Source organism: Benincasa hispida, chromosome 10 (assembly GCF_009727055.1).
Source record: "Benincasa hispida cultivar B227 chromosome 10, ASM972705v1, whole genome shotgun sequence".
Lineage (NCBI taxonomy): Eukaryota > Viridiplantae > Streptophyta > Magnoliopsida > Cucurbitales > Cucurbitaceae > Benincasa > Benincasa hispida.
Genome location: NC_052358.1, coordinates 52,119,462 through 52,135,342, shown reverse-complemented (window position 1 = coordinate 52,135,342; position 15,881 = coordinate 52,119,462). Strand labels below are relative to the sequence as shown.

The window sequence follows — 15,881 nt, the reverse complement described above, 5'->3', positions numbered from 1 at the left end:
TATTACAACCGTTTAGACAAAAATGAATAGTATCCATATCAAAATCACAAAAGCTACTTGTTCGTCCATATATTTTCATTGAATAGGGCAATATGCAAAGTGTAATTTTATAGCCAATCTGAACATAACTCAATAGATAAGATATTTCTCAAAAATTGATGATTCGATCCCCACTTTTCACTTTTCAATTGCAATTTTGTATAGTTGAACTAGCCATTAGTAACTGGGCCTCTATCTTCACATTTGGCTCCAAAACAAAACCTGAAATTTGAAGCCATGTTCTTAATTTATCATATCATATCATAATAATATAAAAGGAGAAATAGCTAAAACAGTAAAATAGATTTTAGAAAGACGATTGACAATAAGTATTTGTAGTACTTTTGTTTTTTTTGTAATTCAACAAGTTTATAAAAGAATCACAGCTGTACCATTGGAGAGCAAAGTCTTATAGGAACATCTTGCCATATGCTTTCCTTTCTTGATCACGTCTATCAGCAATCTGTTGAGGAAGTTAGTGCTTAATTACATTAACATATATTTTTGCAATCATGATATAGAAGATCACCGTCTACTAACCTTTTTCTTAGCAGCGGCCAGCTCTTTCTTTATTCCAGCTGATAAATTTTTCCAAAATAAGAAAGAAATCAAATTCTCATATATTCTTTTAAGAAATCGAAAATCAAAGACACAGAAAACATAAACAGTAGAAAAAAAATAATACAGATTTACATAGTTTACTAACAATATATTAATTATGTCCACGGACAGAGGAAGAGATCAATTTTATGATTAGAAAGAAAATGAGATAATATAGATTGTAGAGGCATTTGAAGGGTTAGAGGGTTTATATCTAGCGCACCTCTAAACGTTAGGTCAAAATCATAAATAACATAAATACTTTCGAGACGTCGTATTTGGTTATTCGAAATGCCAAATAATAAATTCAAAGCATCATAAACAGAATGTAGTGTTGTGCGTGTTCATATCCATACTCTAATATTCATAAATATTTACAGATAAATCGGTAGTCTAAGATGTCTTGTAACTGTGTTTTACTAATGGATATGACATTCCCGAACAAGATATATACCAGTAAACTATACCAACTTCCAACTCGAAGGAAAACAAGGAAAATGGGGGAGTAAATAGTAATATCTCAGGCAACCAAATGAGCCAACTGAAGTAATCAGGACTCACCATCATTTGGCTCCAAATCCAATGCTCTTTTAAAGCTTTCAACTGCAGCATCAATGTCATTAAGAGCCATGTGTGCCTGATAGGTGACAGGGTTAGTCAAACAAACCCAAACGTAGAAGTAATTGTGACCTTACCTGAATTACATTGGTTCTATTGGTCGTACAACTATGTCATTAAGTGCTTCGTCAATGGAAGACATTCTAGACATCTTATTCAGTGCTTCATCAATGGAAGATACCAACCTGACCTTGGCGGAACATGGCTTTTACATTCTTATCCCCTTCACGCATTGCAAATTCAGTGTCCAACAATGCTCCCTTTAGATCCCCTAACTTCAGCTTACAAGCCTACAATAGACGAAAGGATAACATGACTACACTAAAAAATGGAGCATCTGAAACATGGCAGTTGCACCGAACACTCGGCCACGATGAGCACCCAAGGCAATCTTTAGTCACCTTTCCGTTACGCATCTTGCACCTTGGTGAATTAAACACTTTTTACTTTTCTTTCACATGCATATATATGACTAAGGTTCTTCTCTCATTAACTCTTATGAAGAAAAGAAGAGTATCAATGAACATACTAAATAAAAATCCTATTGTCAATAGGAACATAGCGTATTAGATAAAGCATCAATTATCCACCCTGTATAAATGTTGAATCCAATAATAATAATAATAATAATAATAATAACCGACGTGTTTTAACTAAAATAAAATATCTAATTCTCACTAAATGAAATTTCATACCCAATGATACATTTCATGTCCTGTTATATTCTATTTTATCTTCAACCTCCAACATAAGATATTTTTTAAGCAGGGAAAAAGTTTCTTCACCTTAATGCATAAACAATAAAACATTAGATAAAGAATTGCAGGCCATATGAGTTCTCCTTGAAGGGAACTGTTAACTAGCAAATAACTTCATAGTAATTAATTTAAGTGAAATAGATCTTGCAAATACACGTCATCTTGACATCGTATCAAACAAAGAGTATAAGGTATGTGTGTTTTTTCTTTTTTTTTTTTGAAACGGAAACAAAATTAGATGGCATAAGAAATGGTATGAGGTGTTTTGAAGTTGCCCAGAGACTAATAACAATGAAAATCATTTCCTCAGCACAAAATATGCCTAACAAAAATTTAATTCGAATAATCCTTTCCATAAGAAATGGTATTGCTTATATGCCACCTTGAGATCGTAAAAAATGGCATCGTCTTTGTATGAGGGAACATTTATGAAAGCTTACAAAATAAAATTTCGTCACTAAGTACTTAATGAAAACTACTTACAGAGCTGTTTGTGAATATCTGTGATTTGGTCTTCCTCAGACAAGTACTCTTCTCTGTCAAGAACATAAATATTCAAAGATCTGAGCGGTGTCTAACCAATATGCGGTTTCCATAAATGCAAGTAATGAAGCTTTCATTTTTGAAGTTAATGCAAGTAATGCAGGTAAATGAAGAGTTTACCTTCATCAATCCCTTCTCTCTCCCAGCAAATGTCAAGATATCGCAAAGCCTTCCTATACTTTCTGAGGGCCATCTTGTAATCTTGCTTCTACGAATTTTATTCAATATTTTATGATTAAAAATGGAAGTATAATAAAGTTTAATTTTCAAGACAACGAAAAATGAATAATTGATGACAATAATCGACGAAGTATAAAAAAATTATTTCTCTCGTGATTGAAAGGGAAAAAGGCACTAAGTGCCCGAATGACATAATAAAGTCTTCATAGAACCTTTATAAAATGATTTTACCTTAAAATGAACATTACCAAAAGCCTTAATGGAATCCACAGCGCTCATCCACCAAGAAAGTTCAAACGGACTCTGGTCAAGATCAACTGGCCAATCAGGATACGTGTCACCATCTTTGAACAAATTTGATACTCCATCATCCGACCCTTCAGGAATTTCTCCACAATCCGCAATTACAACATCAAGCGTTGGACGATCATTCTCACCCGTTATAACATGTTCAATTGAACGTACTACTCCCATTCCTTTCACTACCTTCCCAAAGACCACATGATTTCCATCCAAATGAGGTGTACGTGTTGTTGTTATGAAAAATTGGGACCCATTTGTGTTGGGACCAGAGTTAGCCATAGACAATATTCCTTTCTTTTCATGTTTCAGTTCAAAGTTTTCATCTTCAAACTTCAAACCATAAATAGATTCTCCCCCAGTACCATCGCCAGCGGAAATATCCCCACCTTGAATCATAAATCCTTTGATTACACGATGAAAGCAGACACCCTAAAAGTTTAAACAATCGTAAATTCAAATACTGGATAAAAGAACTCTACATGATCATGCTTGAAGGAAAACAAAGTTGTGCATTCAAGAATATGTAACAAACCTATGTGCCAAGCCTCATTGACAAACCAGCCACAAAAAGAGTGCGACGATGTTTACGAAAATACATTTTCATTCATAGAATTTCCATGGTAACAGTGTCTACAAGACAGTCAACGAAAGTGCCAACAAGAGAATTTCCATGGTAACAATGATCTCTTGAAACAGAAACTTTCTTGCAAGTATAAATAAATAGAAGAAATCAAATTGTCTACCATAGGCATTCGGAAAGAGATAGATAGTGCATAAACATTTTCATCGAATAGTAACAGGCAGGTATAAGACTTGAATATAGACCCAAACCTTGTGACCTTGTGAGACAAACCATAATTCAGTAGTAAAATTTGTGGAAACATTGCAGGGGCCTTATGTAGGTACCAACCATACATCATTTCATCATGAGTAAATATGATAGCATTTTACGAGATATATTTTATTTCATTACTTCTCACTGAACTTGGAAATATTTTATGAAAAATGACCTAACATTCAAGTTAAAGATGCAAACAAAAAGCTAGTATTCCACGCATGTCGATGTTGCATAAACATGCTATAATATCTGTTTGATGTTTATAAAACAGATAATTAAGGGGTGAATTGTTTGCCAATGAAACAAGTATTTGGAAGTAATAATTGGACAAAAAAGAACTAGAAATTTTTCCAATTCAAAACTTATTTCTTTGGTACCATCTTTTGGGAAAATAAAAAGTGATGTTTACTACTTTCCTTTTATTGATTTTTAAATGTGTTCGGATCTATTTCTAGAAGCTATTAATCATATAGAATCATTACTAGTTTCTTCAGTTTTTATGAACTTTAATCCTTGTTGTATTATACGTGACATATTAAGGACAAAAGAATGAAGACAAATAACCAAAAAGAATAGGTTTTCATTATATTCTAGAAAAATATCAGTAGAACAGGGTTTTTAAAAGATTATTTAAAACATAGATTTTAGGAAACACACCCAAAAAGCATGAAATTGAGACTTATATAACAGTTCAAAAATAAAAATAGGTAAGTAAAAAATGATATAATTGTTGCAACTTGTATGATGTAATGACGGAATAAAAGGTTAACCAAGAAGTAGGAAGACAGAAAGAAGGAGAAACATCTGTATGAGATTGGGGAAAAGGTAGCACGGTCAACTCTATCAACCAAACGAATCAAGGAAATATAATATGCACATGAATGAGACACACCTAGACACAAAAGCCCTAGTTAGTTAACCTTGCACCTGAGTGATGCTATGACTAGATTGGTCCTCAACCTTACGTACTGTTTTGAAAAGTGCACCTAGACAAGTCCACACTAGGCGCATCACTTCAAACAAGCAAAGCACCCTTAATAAGACCCATTAAATAGAATGATTCACTCGTTAAAAAGAAGTTTGCACTTTTCCCCCCTGTATTTCCTTTGTTTTTTTATGTCTTGTGCTTAAGCCTCACAGGACCGTTACCCTTTAGTGTACCTCATGCTTTTAAAACACAGGCCTTGCGGCACCAAGTGAGATGAAAAAGTCTTTTCTCAGACAGTAGGGTGCTTTTTTCACCATAGAAATCAAATCAAATGAAACAACTCTACAACTCCAAAGAAACTCATCCAGAGTTATCATTAGCAACCAAAATTTTCCCAGAAGATATGAAATCACTCCATAGTAATGTCCAACTTTTTTCTTAGCAATCATATAAATAAAGCTCCACAGCAGCCACTTTCAATTTCCATTTTATATATACACTCTTCATTATATAAATGAACGAAATACAGAGGGAAAAAAATGCTCATCTCCTATCAATTCACAACTAGAAGAAAGCATCACCCCAGTCAGAAAACACGGTATGCCTTTCTTTCAAGTTCAGAGATAAAATGGTATCTACATTAGTCTCAAACACAAATTTCAAAACCAAAGGCCAGAAAAAAAAATAAATAAAAAAATAAAAAGTTAAAGACATATGACTTCGTAGTTATCTTTTCTATATCCAGTTACATATTGTTCGACGGAATCAACATCCAAATCCATAAAACAACATAAAGCAAAACAGTTCAATCCTTAACCTACAAAGAGAGTAAACAAAAAAACGCAGGTTAGGAACGCACTACAACGAGAAAGTCACAAAAGCAGAACAAAAAAGCAATAATCATCCAACATTTCCCAAGAATAACACTAGCTACTAAAGCCAAAAGCAAAAGTCACCTCAAATTGCGGAAACAAACACTTTAACCAAGCAACACAAAGAAACAAAATCATCAGAACTACAACTCCTTGCTTCATCTCTCAGAAACAAAATACGCTTCAACTTGCAAAATAATAAATAAAAATGAAAAAGAAAAGAGTAGAGACCTTGAAATGGAGAGGAACGCCGGTGTTAGGAGCAATGCCTTTCTCACCAGTGCAAAGCGCCCTGAAATTCTCGGCGGTTTTAGGAACGACGTGGTTGTAAAGCTCAATAACGATTCTTCCTTCAAGCTCTCCACCTATGGTGATGTCTAAGAAGCACCTTGACATGGCCATGGCGGTGGCTCTGGTTCAGATTGTAGAGCGTTGTTTGCTTCTTCTTGGAGAAGATGAAGGAGGAGAAGACTCTCTGTTTCAAATGGTTTCTCTCTCCCGCTATTTATTTCCAAACTGTAACAATCCTCTATCCCATTTTAAATGCATTTTTAAATATTAATAAATAAATAAATAAATAAAGATATATAACATAAATACATATATATAGGAGCCCACTCGCCACGCCTTGGTAAATTTATGGCGGAAGTTTAACCCTTTATATGGAAATGGGAGACATGTGAAGATCGTGCAAGGCGCGGACGGTTTTACATCCTTGAATATTACTAATTAATTTTTTTTTAATTTAATTCTTAAACTTTAATCCGTAATACTTAACTTTTGATTTCGTAATTATTTAACTACTAAATTTTACTATATAACAATTTAATTCTTATATTTTTAATTTTATAATAATTTAATCTTTATTTTAGAAATTAATGTTGAGATTTAATGAGATTTATTGAATAAATAAATTGAGAAGACTAATTAGAACTCAATATTTTTATAAAATACAAATTGACATCAATTTTTTATTGATCTTTTTTACATTAAAGACTAAATTGTCAAATTTTTTTATTGATCTTTTTTTTACATTAGAGACTAAATTGTTACAAATTCGAAAGTACGATGACTAAATTGTTAAATACTAAAGTTTAGGAACTAAATTATTACAAAATTGAAAATACTGGAACTAAATCATTACTAACTAAAGTTTAGAAACTAAATTGTTACTCTCATTGAAAGTTTAGAGACCAAAACTATTTTTTTAACATTTTTATTTCTTTTTTGTTACTAGTTACTTATTTATTATAACGTATATTTTATTATGTGAGATGAGGGACTTGGACTAATTTTTCAAGATAGTTCATACTTTAAATCAATTAAGTTATGCTATTGTTTGTTAGAGAATGTAAAAATTCCTTTTAGACATAAAATCTTTGAACAAAACAAAAATATCACACTTTTCATCTTTTTTAATAGTATTCTACTTAATAGTAGGTAGTAAAAGATTTAAGTCGGTGAATAATATTTTATGAGACACAAGTTCATATACATATAAATTTAGATAGATTGATGTCAAATTTAAACTTTTTAGAAAAACAAAAAAAATAAAAGTATAAATGTTATCAAACGGGTCCTACATGTCTAGGTTCGAACTTAGGTCTAAAAAAAGTATTAATACATAAATACAACTAGATATCAACAGACAATAGAAAAAATAATATTAATCTTATACGTAATATATAAGCTTGAAAGTCGAACATCTTCATAAATTCTTCTACAAGTGCACATAATTTGGTTGAGAAGATCCAATGATCAACTAAGTTTTTGGTCAATTGTTTTTATGAAAAATTTCATTTAGGATAAGTTTAACAAGTTTGTAAACCAACCATTGGTCTCTTGGTCGATTGAACCCAATAAAAAGCAACTAACTATTTTTTACTCTTTAACTATTAGGGGTGCACAAAATAAGACAAAAAAGTTACCATCATAAATCTCAAATTTATCCTTCTATATGTATATATCTTTCTCTCTTTTTTCTTGTGAATTTCTTATCGCAATTTTTTATAATAATTATTTCTCTTGAAATTTTATCAAATGATTAAGATTAAACAAAATTATGATTTCAGTCTAACAACCACTTTAGATTAACTCAAGAAAAAAATGTTTTCTAAAAAATCATTTTTATTTAAACACTTTTGATAAAAAAAAAATGATTAAAATATATTTAAACTGCTATTTTTAGTGGTTGTCAAACATTTTAATTTCTCTAAAAATGATTTTTTTTTTTTTAAATTAAACACTTGAAATTGTAATTCAAACACACTTTAAATTCTACAGTAAAATTGGCCAAATTACAACACTCAATTTTCCATTTTCAAATCAAATTAAAATGTTAATCTAAATTCTCTCACAAAAAATATTTATCCACAACTCATCCATCGTAACAAACAAAATAAAAACTCTTTTGATAGGATTCATTAAGGTAAGACCCGAGAAAGGAAAGTGACATAGCCCATGCCACGATGCTTGACCTTGACCACAACCCAAAGAATCCATCAAAGAAATGATGATACTCACGAAAGATCTAGTCCAAAAAAGTAGGATAAGATAATTCAAAAACCTTAATGGAAGAGAATTAAGTCAACAGACATATTATAAATACATGATCAAACTTCAAAGAAATAAGTCATTGCTTATACTCAAACTATTTATTTGCTACACAGATACACTTTATAACTTAAGTATGAAAGCATGTGTCGCAAACATCACGTCGGTGTGCAGATCTTTTCATCTTGTAGGTCACGTTCTTTCCAAAATTATAAATTTACCATTATTGTCACATCAAGATCAGATGTGCTTTCTTCCATCCGGATTTTGGCATCAACCTTTACTAGAATATTAAATAGATCATTTAAATTAAAATAAATGTAAAATTGTCAAATAAAACTTAAAATTTAAATAGATGATTAATTATAATTTTCATTTCAAATATTAAATAAATCATTTAAATTAAAATAAATGTAGAATTATTCAATTATATGGACAAAATAAAATTAAAAGAAAATAATGCGGTTTAATGACTTCATTGCTTACTCCTTCCATTAAAAAAATGAAAATTCTTGTAAATAGAAAAATATTTACACTTTGTACTTTTGCTATAAAGAGAAAATATTTGTTATATTTGTTATATTTAAAAACGTCCCTAAAAAAATTTTATTAAAATTTTTTATTTAAGAATAGATGATTTAAGAAATAGTTTCTTCAAAAGAAAAGATTAAAACTAACAAAATTCACCGACCGACCGACCAACCATTGATCACCACTAATACCACTAAATCCACCAAATCTAACATCTGAGAATTGCTGTCACTGGTTATGTGTACACAAACGGTCATAGTGAAGCTACGAGTGTTGAAAAAATGGATGATCCAAAAAATCGATCAATCATACCTAATTCATATAATTCAAGTTGCATCATTAATTCATTTGGATTGAGTCGGATTTAAATATATGAAAATTTTATTAATTGAATTGGTTAATAAGTTTACTTAAACCAACCGAAACTTATTATTAACTAATTTTAAAAGTATGTAGAGTTTTTTTTACTTATGATATGATATAATTATATATGCATATATTTATTTTAATTTTATTTAATTTCATGAAATTTTTTAATAATTTATTTTTTATTAATTCCTAAACATAATTTTTTACCACTTTGAAAAGAAAATTTCATGATATAAATTGAAATTGAGTTGTTAATTTTAATTCAATATATTAAGATAATTAAATAAGATTTTTACTAATTAATATTTTACTTATTTTTAGAACAAAATTTTAAATAAATTAAATGGCTTAAATAATCCGAACCAAATGCCTCATGATTGAGTTGGGTTAGATTCATTATTTAAAGAATATTTAGGTTGAGTCTAAAAAGTACTTCAACCCAACTTAACTCAATCCATGAACACCTCGAAGTGAAGCAACAATTGAAAATTGCAGAGAGAATAAAAAGAATCAAATATTGAAAATTGCTGAGAGAATAAAAAGAATCAAATATCCTACATCGATATGTTCACTTTAGTTCAGGTAAAAAAAAATGAACCATTAGTTTGATAGTAAAAATCAATGTGAATCGTTTAAAACTAATTCGATTCAAGTTTCTTGTACCTCTAATTTGATGAGGAGAATTAGAAGATATATAATATATTGTAGTTGTTAATTTAGATTAAGTAATATTTAATTATTATTTTATACTTAATTAGTTAATTGTATGATTTGACCATGAATTTGACTTCAATACATTTTACTGTTGCATCGTAACTAGAGGCTTCTTATGGTGTGGTCATGCCTAACAGACCCATCATGTGAGTCGTAAAATAATAACTTAGAAATATGATAACTCTAATACTTAAAACTCGTGGGTCGTAAGTAGGACTTACTATTGTTAGATATACAGTGAAAGAAAGTGAAATTTTGGTAAATATTTGAAATATAAAAATAAATTTAATTGTATAGATTAAATTCATTATTTAGAAATTTTCAAATTAGATTGAAATTTCAAATTAAAATGATGTTTCATATACAAACGTAACATATATGAAAGTTAGATTTGTAATTTCTTTAATTTGAATAGGTTATGTTTGATTTTGATCAAGTAACAATTCAATTGAGGTAAATTTGACAAATGTATCAATTTTTGTATTTATTTGATTTTATTTTGTATTTTGGAGAGTTACTAAGTTATTAGCCTACAAATAGCAATTTGGTTCTTCATTTTTAGCATCTCATTCTAAATTCAAGAATTCTCTCATTTCTTTTGATTTTGTCTTCAGTTGAGAGCAAGTATCCAAGAGTTCTGCAAGATCCAAGTAGTTCGAGGTTGTAATTAACCGGAATTAGTTATATCCTGCTGAGATAATCCTTGTAGTCCGCTTTTAGCTCGTGTAGAACGAATAATTGTCTTCGGGACAACGTTTATCAAAAGCGTGCCTCGACTACGATTTGAATCTCCAAAAATTTTGAGATTCTTTGAAGTCTTTAGTTATTTTCATATCTAAGTCTTATTACATCATTTGACTTACATTTGAATTTGAATATTATATAATGAATATACTGTCTCTAGTTGAGATGTAATTAGTTTGTTAGTTTATTCCGTTTATATATTCATTTCCCCCAACAAAATCAATGTAAAGAAATATCTAACTTTATAGTTGTTATTATTATTATTGTTATAAATTCAAGATGTCCTATTACTCTAATCAAAGATATAAATCTTGATAGTTTAAGTTATAATATCTAACTTTAATACATGATCAAATAACCGTTTATATATTTTAGGAGACATAATATCAAATATAAAATCAAGTTGGATATGAATTTAGATAGACCCACTAACTCAAATATATCTTGAAATAAGATGCAATTAAAATAAAGTAACATATAATGGCTATGACTAGAGAAGGGGATGACTTATGTTTCCTAATGACATTATTGCCACTTAAATTATGAACTATTGGCATAAAATTATTCATATCCCACTAAGTACACCACATGCAATACTTTCTATTCTCATCTTTGATTGGTTTTCTTTAGGATAATTATGCTTTCTTCCACATTTCAACCATTACTTTTCACTTTTTATTTAATTAGACTCTGCTTGATAATTTTTTATACTGTTTCAAACCAAATCACCATAATACACAAATTTTGTTCAAATCGATTTCTTTCCAATTATTTGTGCATGTTTTACTTTTTTTTCTTTTTTGTAATTTTTTCTCCAATGTTTATTCATTTTTTTAATAAGTTCAACCATTTTTTATTAACTATGTTTTTTTTTGGCTTCAATGTATGTTTTATTTGACTCTGTTTTTTTTTATCAACTAAGTTTTTTATTAGTTCACATCCTTAGTTTAACAGTGGTCTTCATAGGTTTTTTTTTCTTTTTTATTTAGCCATTTTTTATTAACTAAGTTTATTTTTTTATCTACTGAGTTTCTAATTATCTCATAACCTTAGTCTGATTTTGGCCTTTGTAATGTTTTTTTTGGTAGCCCGCCTCTATTGATTGGGTTTCTATTTTCTTTTTAATTAAGTTTCTACTTTTATTGTCTCATATCATTGATAGACTTCAACAAGCGATATGAGTTTGTCACTAGTAGACTTTGGACTATGAATGAAATCTATGAGTGATGGACAAACTCTTATCATGAAATCTAGTAGTTATAAGAGTTACTGTCTACCATTATAATAGACCTTGGACTATGAATGAAGTCTACAAGTTTATCATGAATTTTGTATCAATATTAGGAAATTATTATAGTTTATCACGAATTTTGTATCAATATTAGAAAATTATTATTGTCAACAATTATAATTGAAGTATATCGTTGATATGATTCTATCACTGTTAATGATAGAAGGTTATCACTAATAGACTTAATCGACTACTTATGTTTTTCTGTAGACTTTATTTGATGATAGAAGTCTACGACTAACGCTTTTATCATTGGTAGACTATATATGTAATCCTTGAAACCTTTCCATAAGATTCTCCGAGGTTGAGTGACGTGTAAAGACTTGCTGAGATGCTTGGAAGCAAGGTTGGAGTTGACCTTGGGAGAGTGAAAAGAAAGGTTTGAGTTGGTTAATTTGAGATAGACATGCTTTATGAGGTGTATTCACACTAAGATACTTAGCATGGAAGTAACTTGCTAAGTGTTGCCAAGAGGGGGCAACGATATGCTTTGGAGGTATTCCAATTGAGGAGCGTGCATCACACCTTGAGCTAGATTAGTAGGCCAAATGGAGTAATGGACAAGGGAAGACAAGAGATGGTTGGCCAAGCTAAGCAAAAGTAAGGAAAAGCCATCCATGCGTTGAAGGCATGGACAAGAGAGAGCTCAATGCATAAGTAGGAATCAAAGAGTTCGGGAATGGAGAATGCCATCTTTAGAGCATAGGCAAAGCATGAGATAACCACTTGGGAAGTAGTTACACCAAGAAACTCCAAGGAAGGTCAAATGGATGCATACCCTAAGGAAAATAGTCTACTTGAACGCAATACACAATGAAAAACACAAGAACTATGCTTTGAATTCATGTAGAGGAATTATGCTTTAAAGAGGAGTTTAAAAACTAAGGAAGGAGGAAACGATGGGAGGTTAAACACATGGCAAGGGCTACCATACGTCCAAAGAAGTCCTAGAAAGGGTAAAATTGATGCATCATGCATTCAGTAAAGGATACCTAAGAAGTAGGGTCAAGTAGAACATGCAAGACACCTCAAACAAGCTCCATGCGTTGGAAGATAGGTAATAACGATGTGTGGATGGCTACCATACATTGAAGGACCAAGAAAATAAGTTATGAAATAAGGAAAGCTCATTTCGAGGAGTTGGACTTGAGGAAGAAGCAAGCCATGCGTTGGAATGGCTTGCCATAGGAATTAGGTTGGTATGGAGACAAGGCATGCATTGAAGAGCTTGAAACCTAGTGATGCATTGGGATCAAAGGAACATCCATGTGTTGAAGCAAGCCTCTATGCATTGGAAGTAAAGTTTTGGGCGGTGAAAGACACCTAATATGACTGAAGCATGAGGTGGCTTCATGAGACTTAGCCAAATTTGAGGAAAAAAACGACTAGGGAGGTTAGGTGGCAAAATATAAAGGTTGGGAATTTATGCAGAGTTTTCTATATATATGGGTTGATAAGAAGAGATCGGTTTGACCCTTTTTACTCAGCTAAATTAGGAGATTCTACCGCTATTTGAAAGCTGAATGAGAGAGGATAAATATCTGGGGCTACTGAAAAGAAACTCTCACGAAATGATATTGAAAATCAAAGAAGATTTAAGATAGTGCAAATTTTGAGTTCAATCGGGTAGTCTGTGATGTTTGGTGAATTCTGGGTGATTTAAGAAGAGTTAAGAGCTCAAATTTTGAGCAATATACTTAAAAGAATATATAAGAAGTTCATAGAAGGAAGTTTTTAATTTTAATGAATAGATTTCGAGTTATATATTCTGAACATTGAACCTGGGATTTAGGTGATGAAAAAGCAAGCAACTGACTTAGGATTGAAAGAAGCAAGCGGTGTGAGCATTTCGCTTGTGCTAAGAAGAAGATTTTTAACTATCTTGAAGTTCTATAAGTGTGTAATATAATCTTGGGCTGATATGATAATATTTGATCAGAAAGATGCCCAAAAGTGAAAGGAACTCGATGAAGGTCAAAATTTGCAGCCTCTAGAGCATACCAAGGTATTTGGACCATTCCGAGCTCTAGAAAAGGATTTAGAGGCTCAAATTTGGAGGAAATTTAATGAAGGAAGTTTTTTTCTAATTCTAGCTATAAATGATGATATAAGTGTTGGGAAATGAAGGGAAGCAGAAAGGGTTGGCGTTGAGGCAGCAGTGGCTGCAAGATTGAACATCAACTCCTACCATGCATCCAAGAGTGGACCATGCGTCCAAATAGACACCATGCGGCCAACTATGTCATAGAATACATGAACTATGGATTGGCCTAAGGATACTCAAGGCTTAAAAGGTTAGGAAGGAAGCTAACTAAGTGCGAGTGGATTCTAACTCTTGACATATTTCAACATAATGCTTTTACTAGTTTTCAAGTCATAGCATGTTCGAAAATGACTAAATATAGTATGTTGATAAATTTTTCAAAAGCATGATTTATATGAATTAATACTCAAACATGTTTAAGTTTTCTTACAAGTTAGAGTTAAATGTGTAAGAGTTTTATGAAGAATAAGTTCATGGAATGTTTTTTCTCATAAACCCAACGCATGTATTGTTAAGTTTTAAGGATGTTTTACTTTTAAGAGGTGTCATGCGTGAGCTTTAGTTTATGATGAATTTTCTAACATGATTTCTTCAAGCTCTATTTGAACACTTGATGAGGCAGTTATGGATTTAAAACCCACCACAGGTTATGCATTTCATTTCATGCATCATTTTATATTATAAGTGTTATAATATATTAGTATGCATGATTTAAATTACATAAAGTATGCTCATGCATCATATAATATAAAAGTTATAATATATGTATGCATGTATTATAGCATATCCATGCATAATTTATATTATAAATGTTATAATATAAGGTTGAATGTTTGTATGGAATGTATGCTAAAGTTTAATTCATTACTTGTTTATATAAAAGTTATATATTAGTAATGAATGAATATTGCATGAAGCATGACACTACCTTAGATTAATTTATAATTGTTATAAATAACTTATGTATGTCTAACTTGCAATTTTAGTTGGTTTTAATTATTTCATTTTTTATAAGTGTTATAATAAATGAAATTATAATTAAAATCAATAATAAAGAGTTGCATGCAAATGTTAGGCTTTAAACAAGGCGAATGCAGTTCAGAAACCCCCTAATGGAAGCACCAAGAGCCATGAAGACGTGCTTGAAATATTTATCTTCCTACAGATCATATTCAAATATTGAACCATGATTTTCAAATTGTAAGGCTCCACTAAATTTAGATAACTTCTTGTAGGATTCTTCTGGTGACCCCCAAAACAAACACTAAAGCTTCTTCTTGAAGGAACTCTTATATAAGAGTACCTCTGAGCGGAAGTGGATCTTTCCAAGGACATTGTGACAGAACTACCACATTTACATTCAAACAAATAGATATGCATCAAACTACTAAATTACCGGCATGCTTAGAGATAGAACAAGAGAACTTATCAGTTGAAGACTCTCTTCAGTAGAAATTTGTTATCTCCACGAACGAACGCTCTCGCTCTCGCTGGAACGACAAGCTATCGTTCAGCAAAACTCTGGTCGTCTGCCATGAACGGACTCCACACAAACAGATGAAGAATGAGGACGACACCACCACTTGGAACCCTTAGTATTTTCGGAGTGAGAATCCAAAGAGTGGGCTCTGTTCGGATTTGGTAGAGGGGAGGAGGAAATGAGATCGTATACAACAATCAAGCAAGTAGGAGAAAGCTAAGTCTATCATATAAACAAAGTGCTTGATCGTTTAGATAAAGTACATAATCGTATAGGAAAAGACAATAGATCATCTATATGATCGTTTAGTAAAAACTTGGCGCTAAGCGATCGTTTAGGAAAAGGTAAGCGATCGTTTAATAGGAAATGCGCGCATGTAAGCGACCGTCTAGTAAAAAATGAATTGTTGTATAGTCTCTCAAATCACTAAGCGATAGGATACAATCATTTCGTGAGCAATTAACCCGTGTTTTTTG

The 15,881-nt window shown here is 31.1% G+C and overlaps 1 protein-coding gene across 2 annotated transcripts; it reads right to left on the bottom strand.

The window, feature by feature from the left end:
* Window positions 1-6,222, bottom strand: LOC120087855 (peptidyl-prolyl cis-trans isomerase CYP40-like). Of its 2 annotated transcripts, none has more exons than XM_039044811.1 (9): window positions 5,911-6,222; window positions 2,970-3,470; window positions 2,679-2,766; window positions 2,499-2,551; window positions 1,443-1,547; window positions 1,201-1,276; window positions 580-617; window positions 432-502; window positions 1-261 (listed from the first exon to the last, which is right to left on the bottom strand). In XM_039044811.1, the coding sequence occupies exons 1-8, from the start codon at window positions 6,079-6,081 to the stop codon at window positions 449-451; spliced, it is 1,086 nt and encodes a 361-aa protein (XP_038900739.1). In that variant the 5' UTR covers window positions 6,082-6,222; the 3' UTR covers window positions 1-261; window positions 432-448. The 2 variants fall into 2 exon arrangements, with proteins under 2 accessions (XP_038900739.1, XP_038900740.1); XM_039044812.1 differs by lacking the exon at window positions 5,911-6,222 and adding an exon at window positions 3,574-3,813.
* Between the last annotated feature and the right edge of the window lie 9,659 nt (window positions 6,223-15,881).

What these genes read in the sequence shown, in the direction of transcription:
- LOC120087855 (XM_039044811.1), bottom strand. Translation starts at nt 6,081, where the DNA reads ATGGCCATGTCAAGGTGCTTCTTAGACATCACCATAGGTGGAGAGCTT. An exon ending in AGATATTCACAAACAGCTCT is followed by an intron (nt 1,548 to 2,498) that starts GTAAGTAGTTTT and finishes CGTCTATTGTAG; the next exon opens with GCTTGTAAGCTGAAGTTAGG. An exon ending in GGATTTGGAGCCAAATGATG is followed by an intron (nt 618 to 1,200) that starts GTGAGTCCTGAT and finishes AAAATTTATCAG; the next exon opens with CTGGAATAAAGAAAGAGCTG.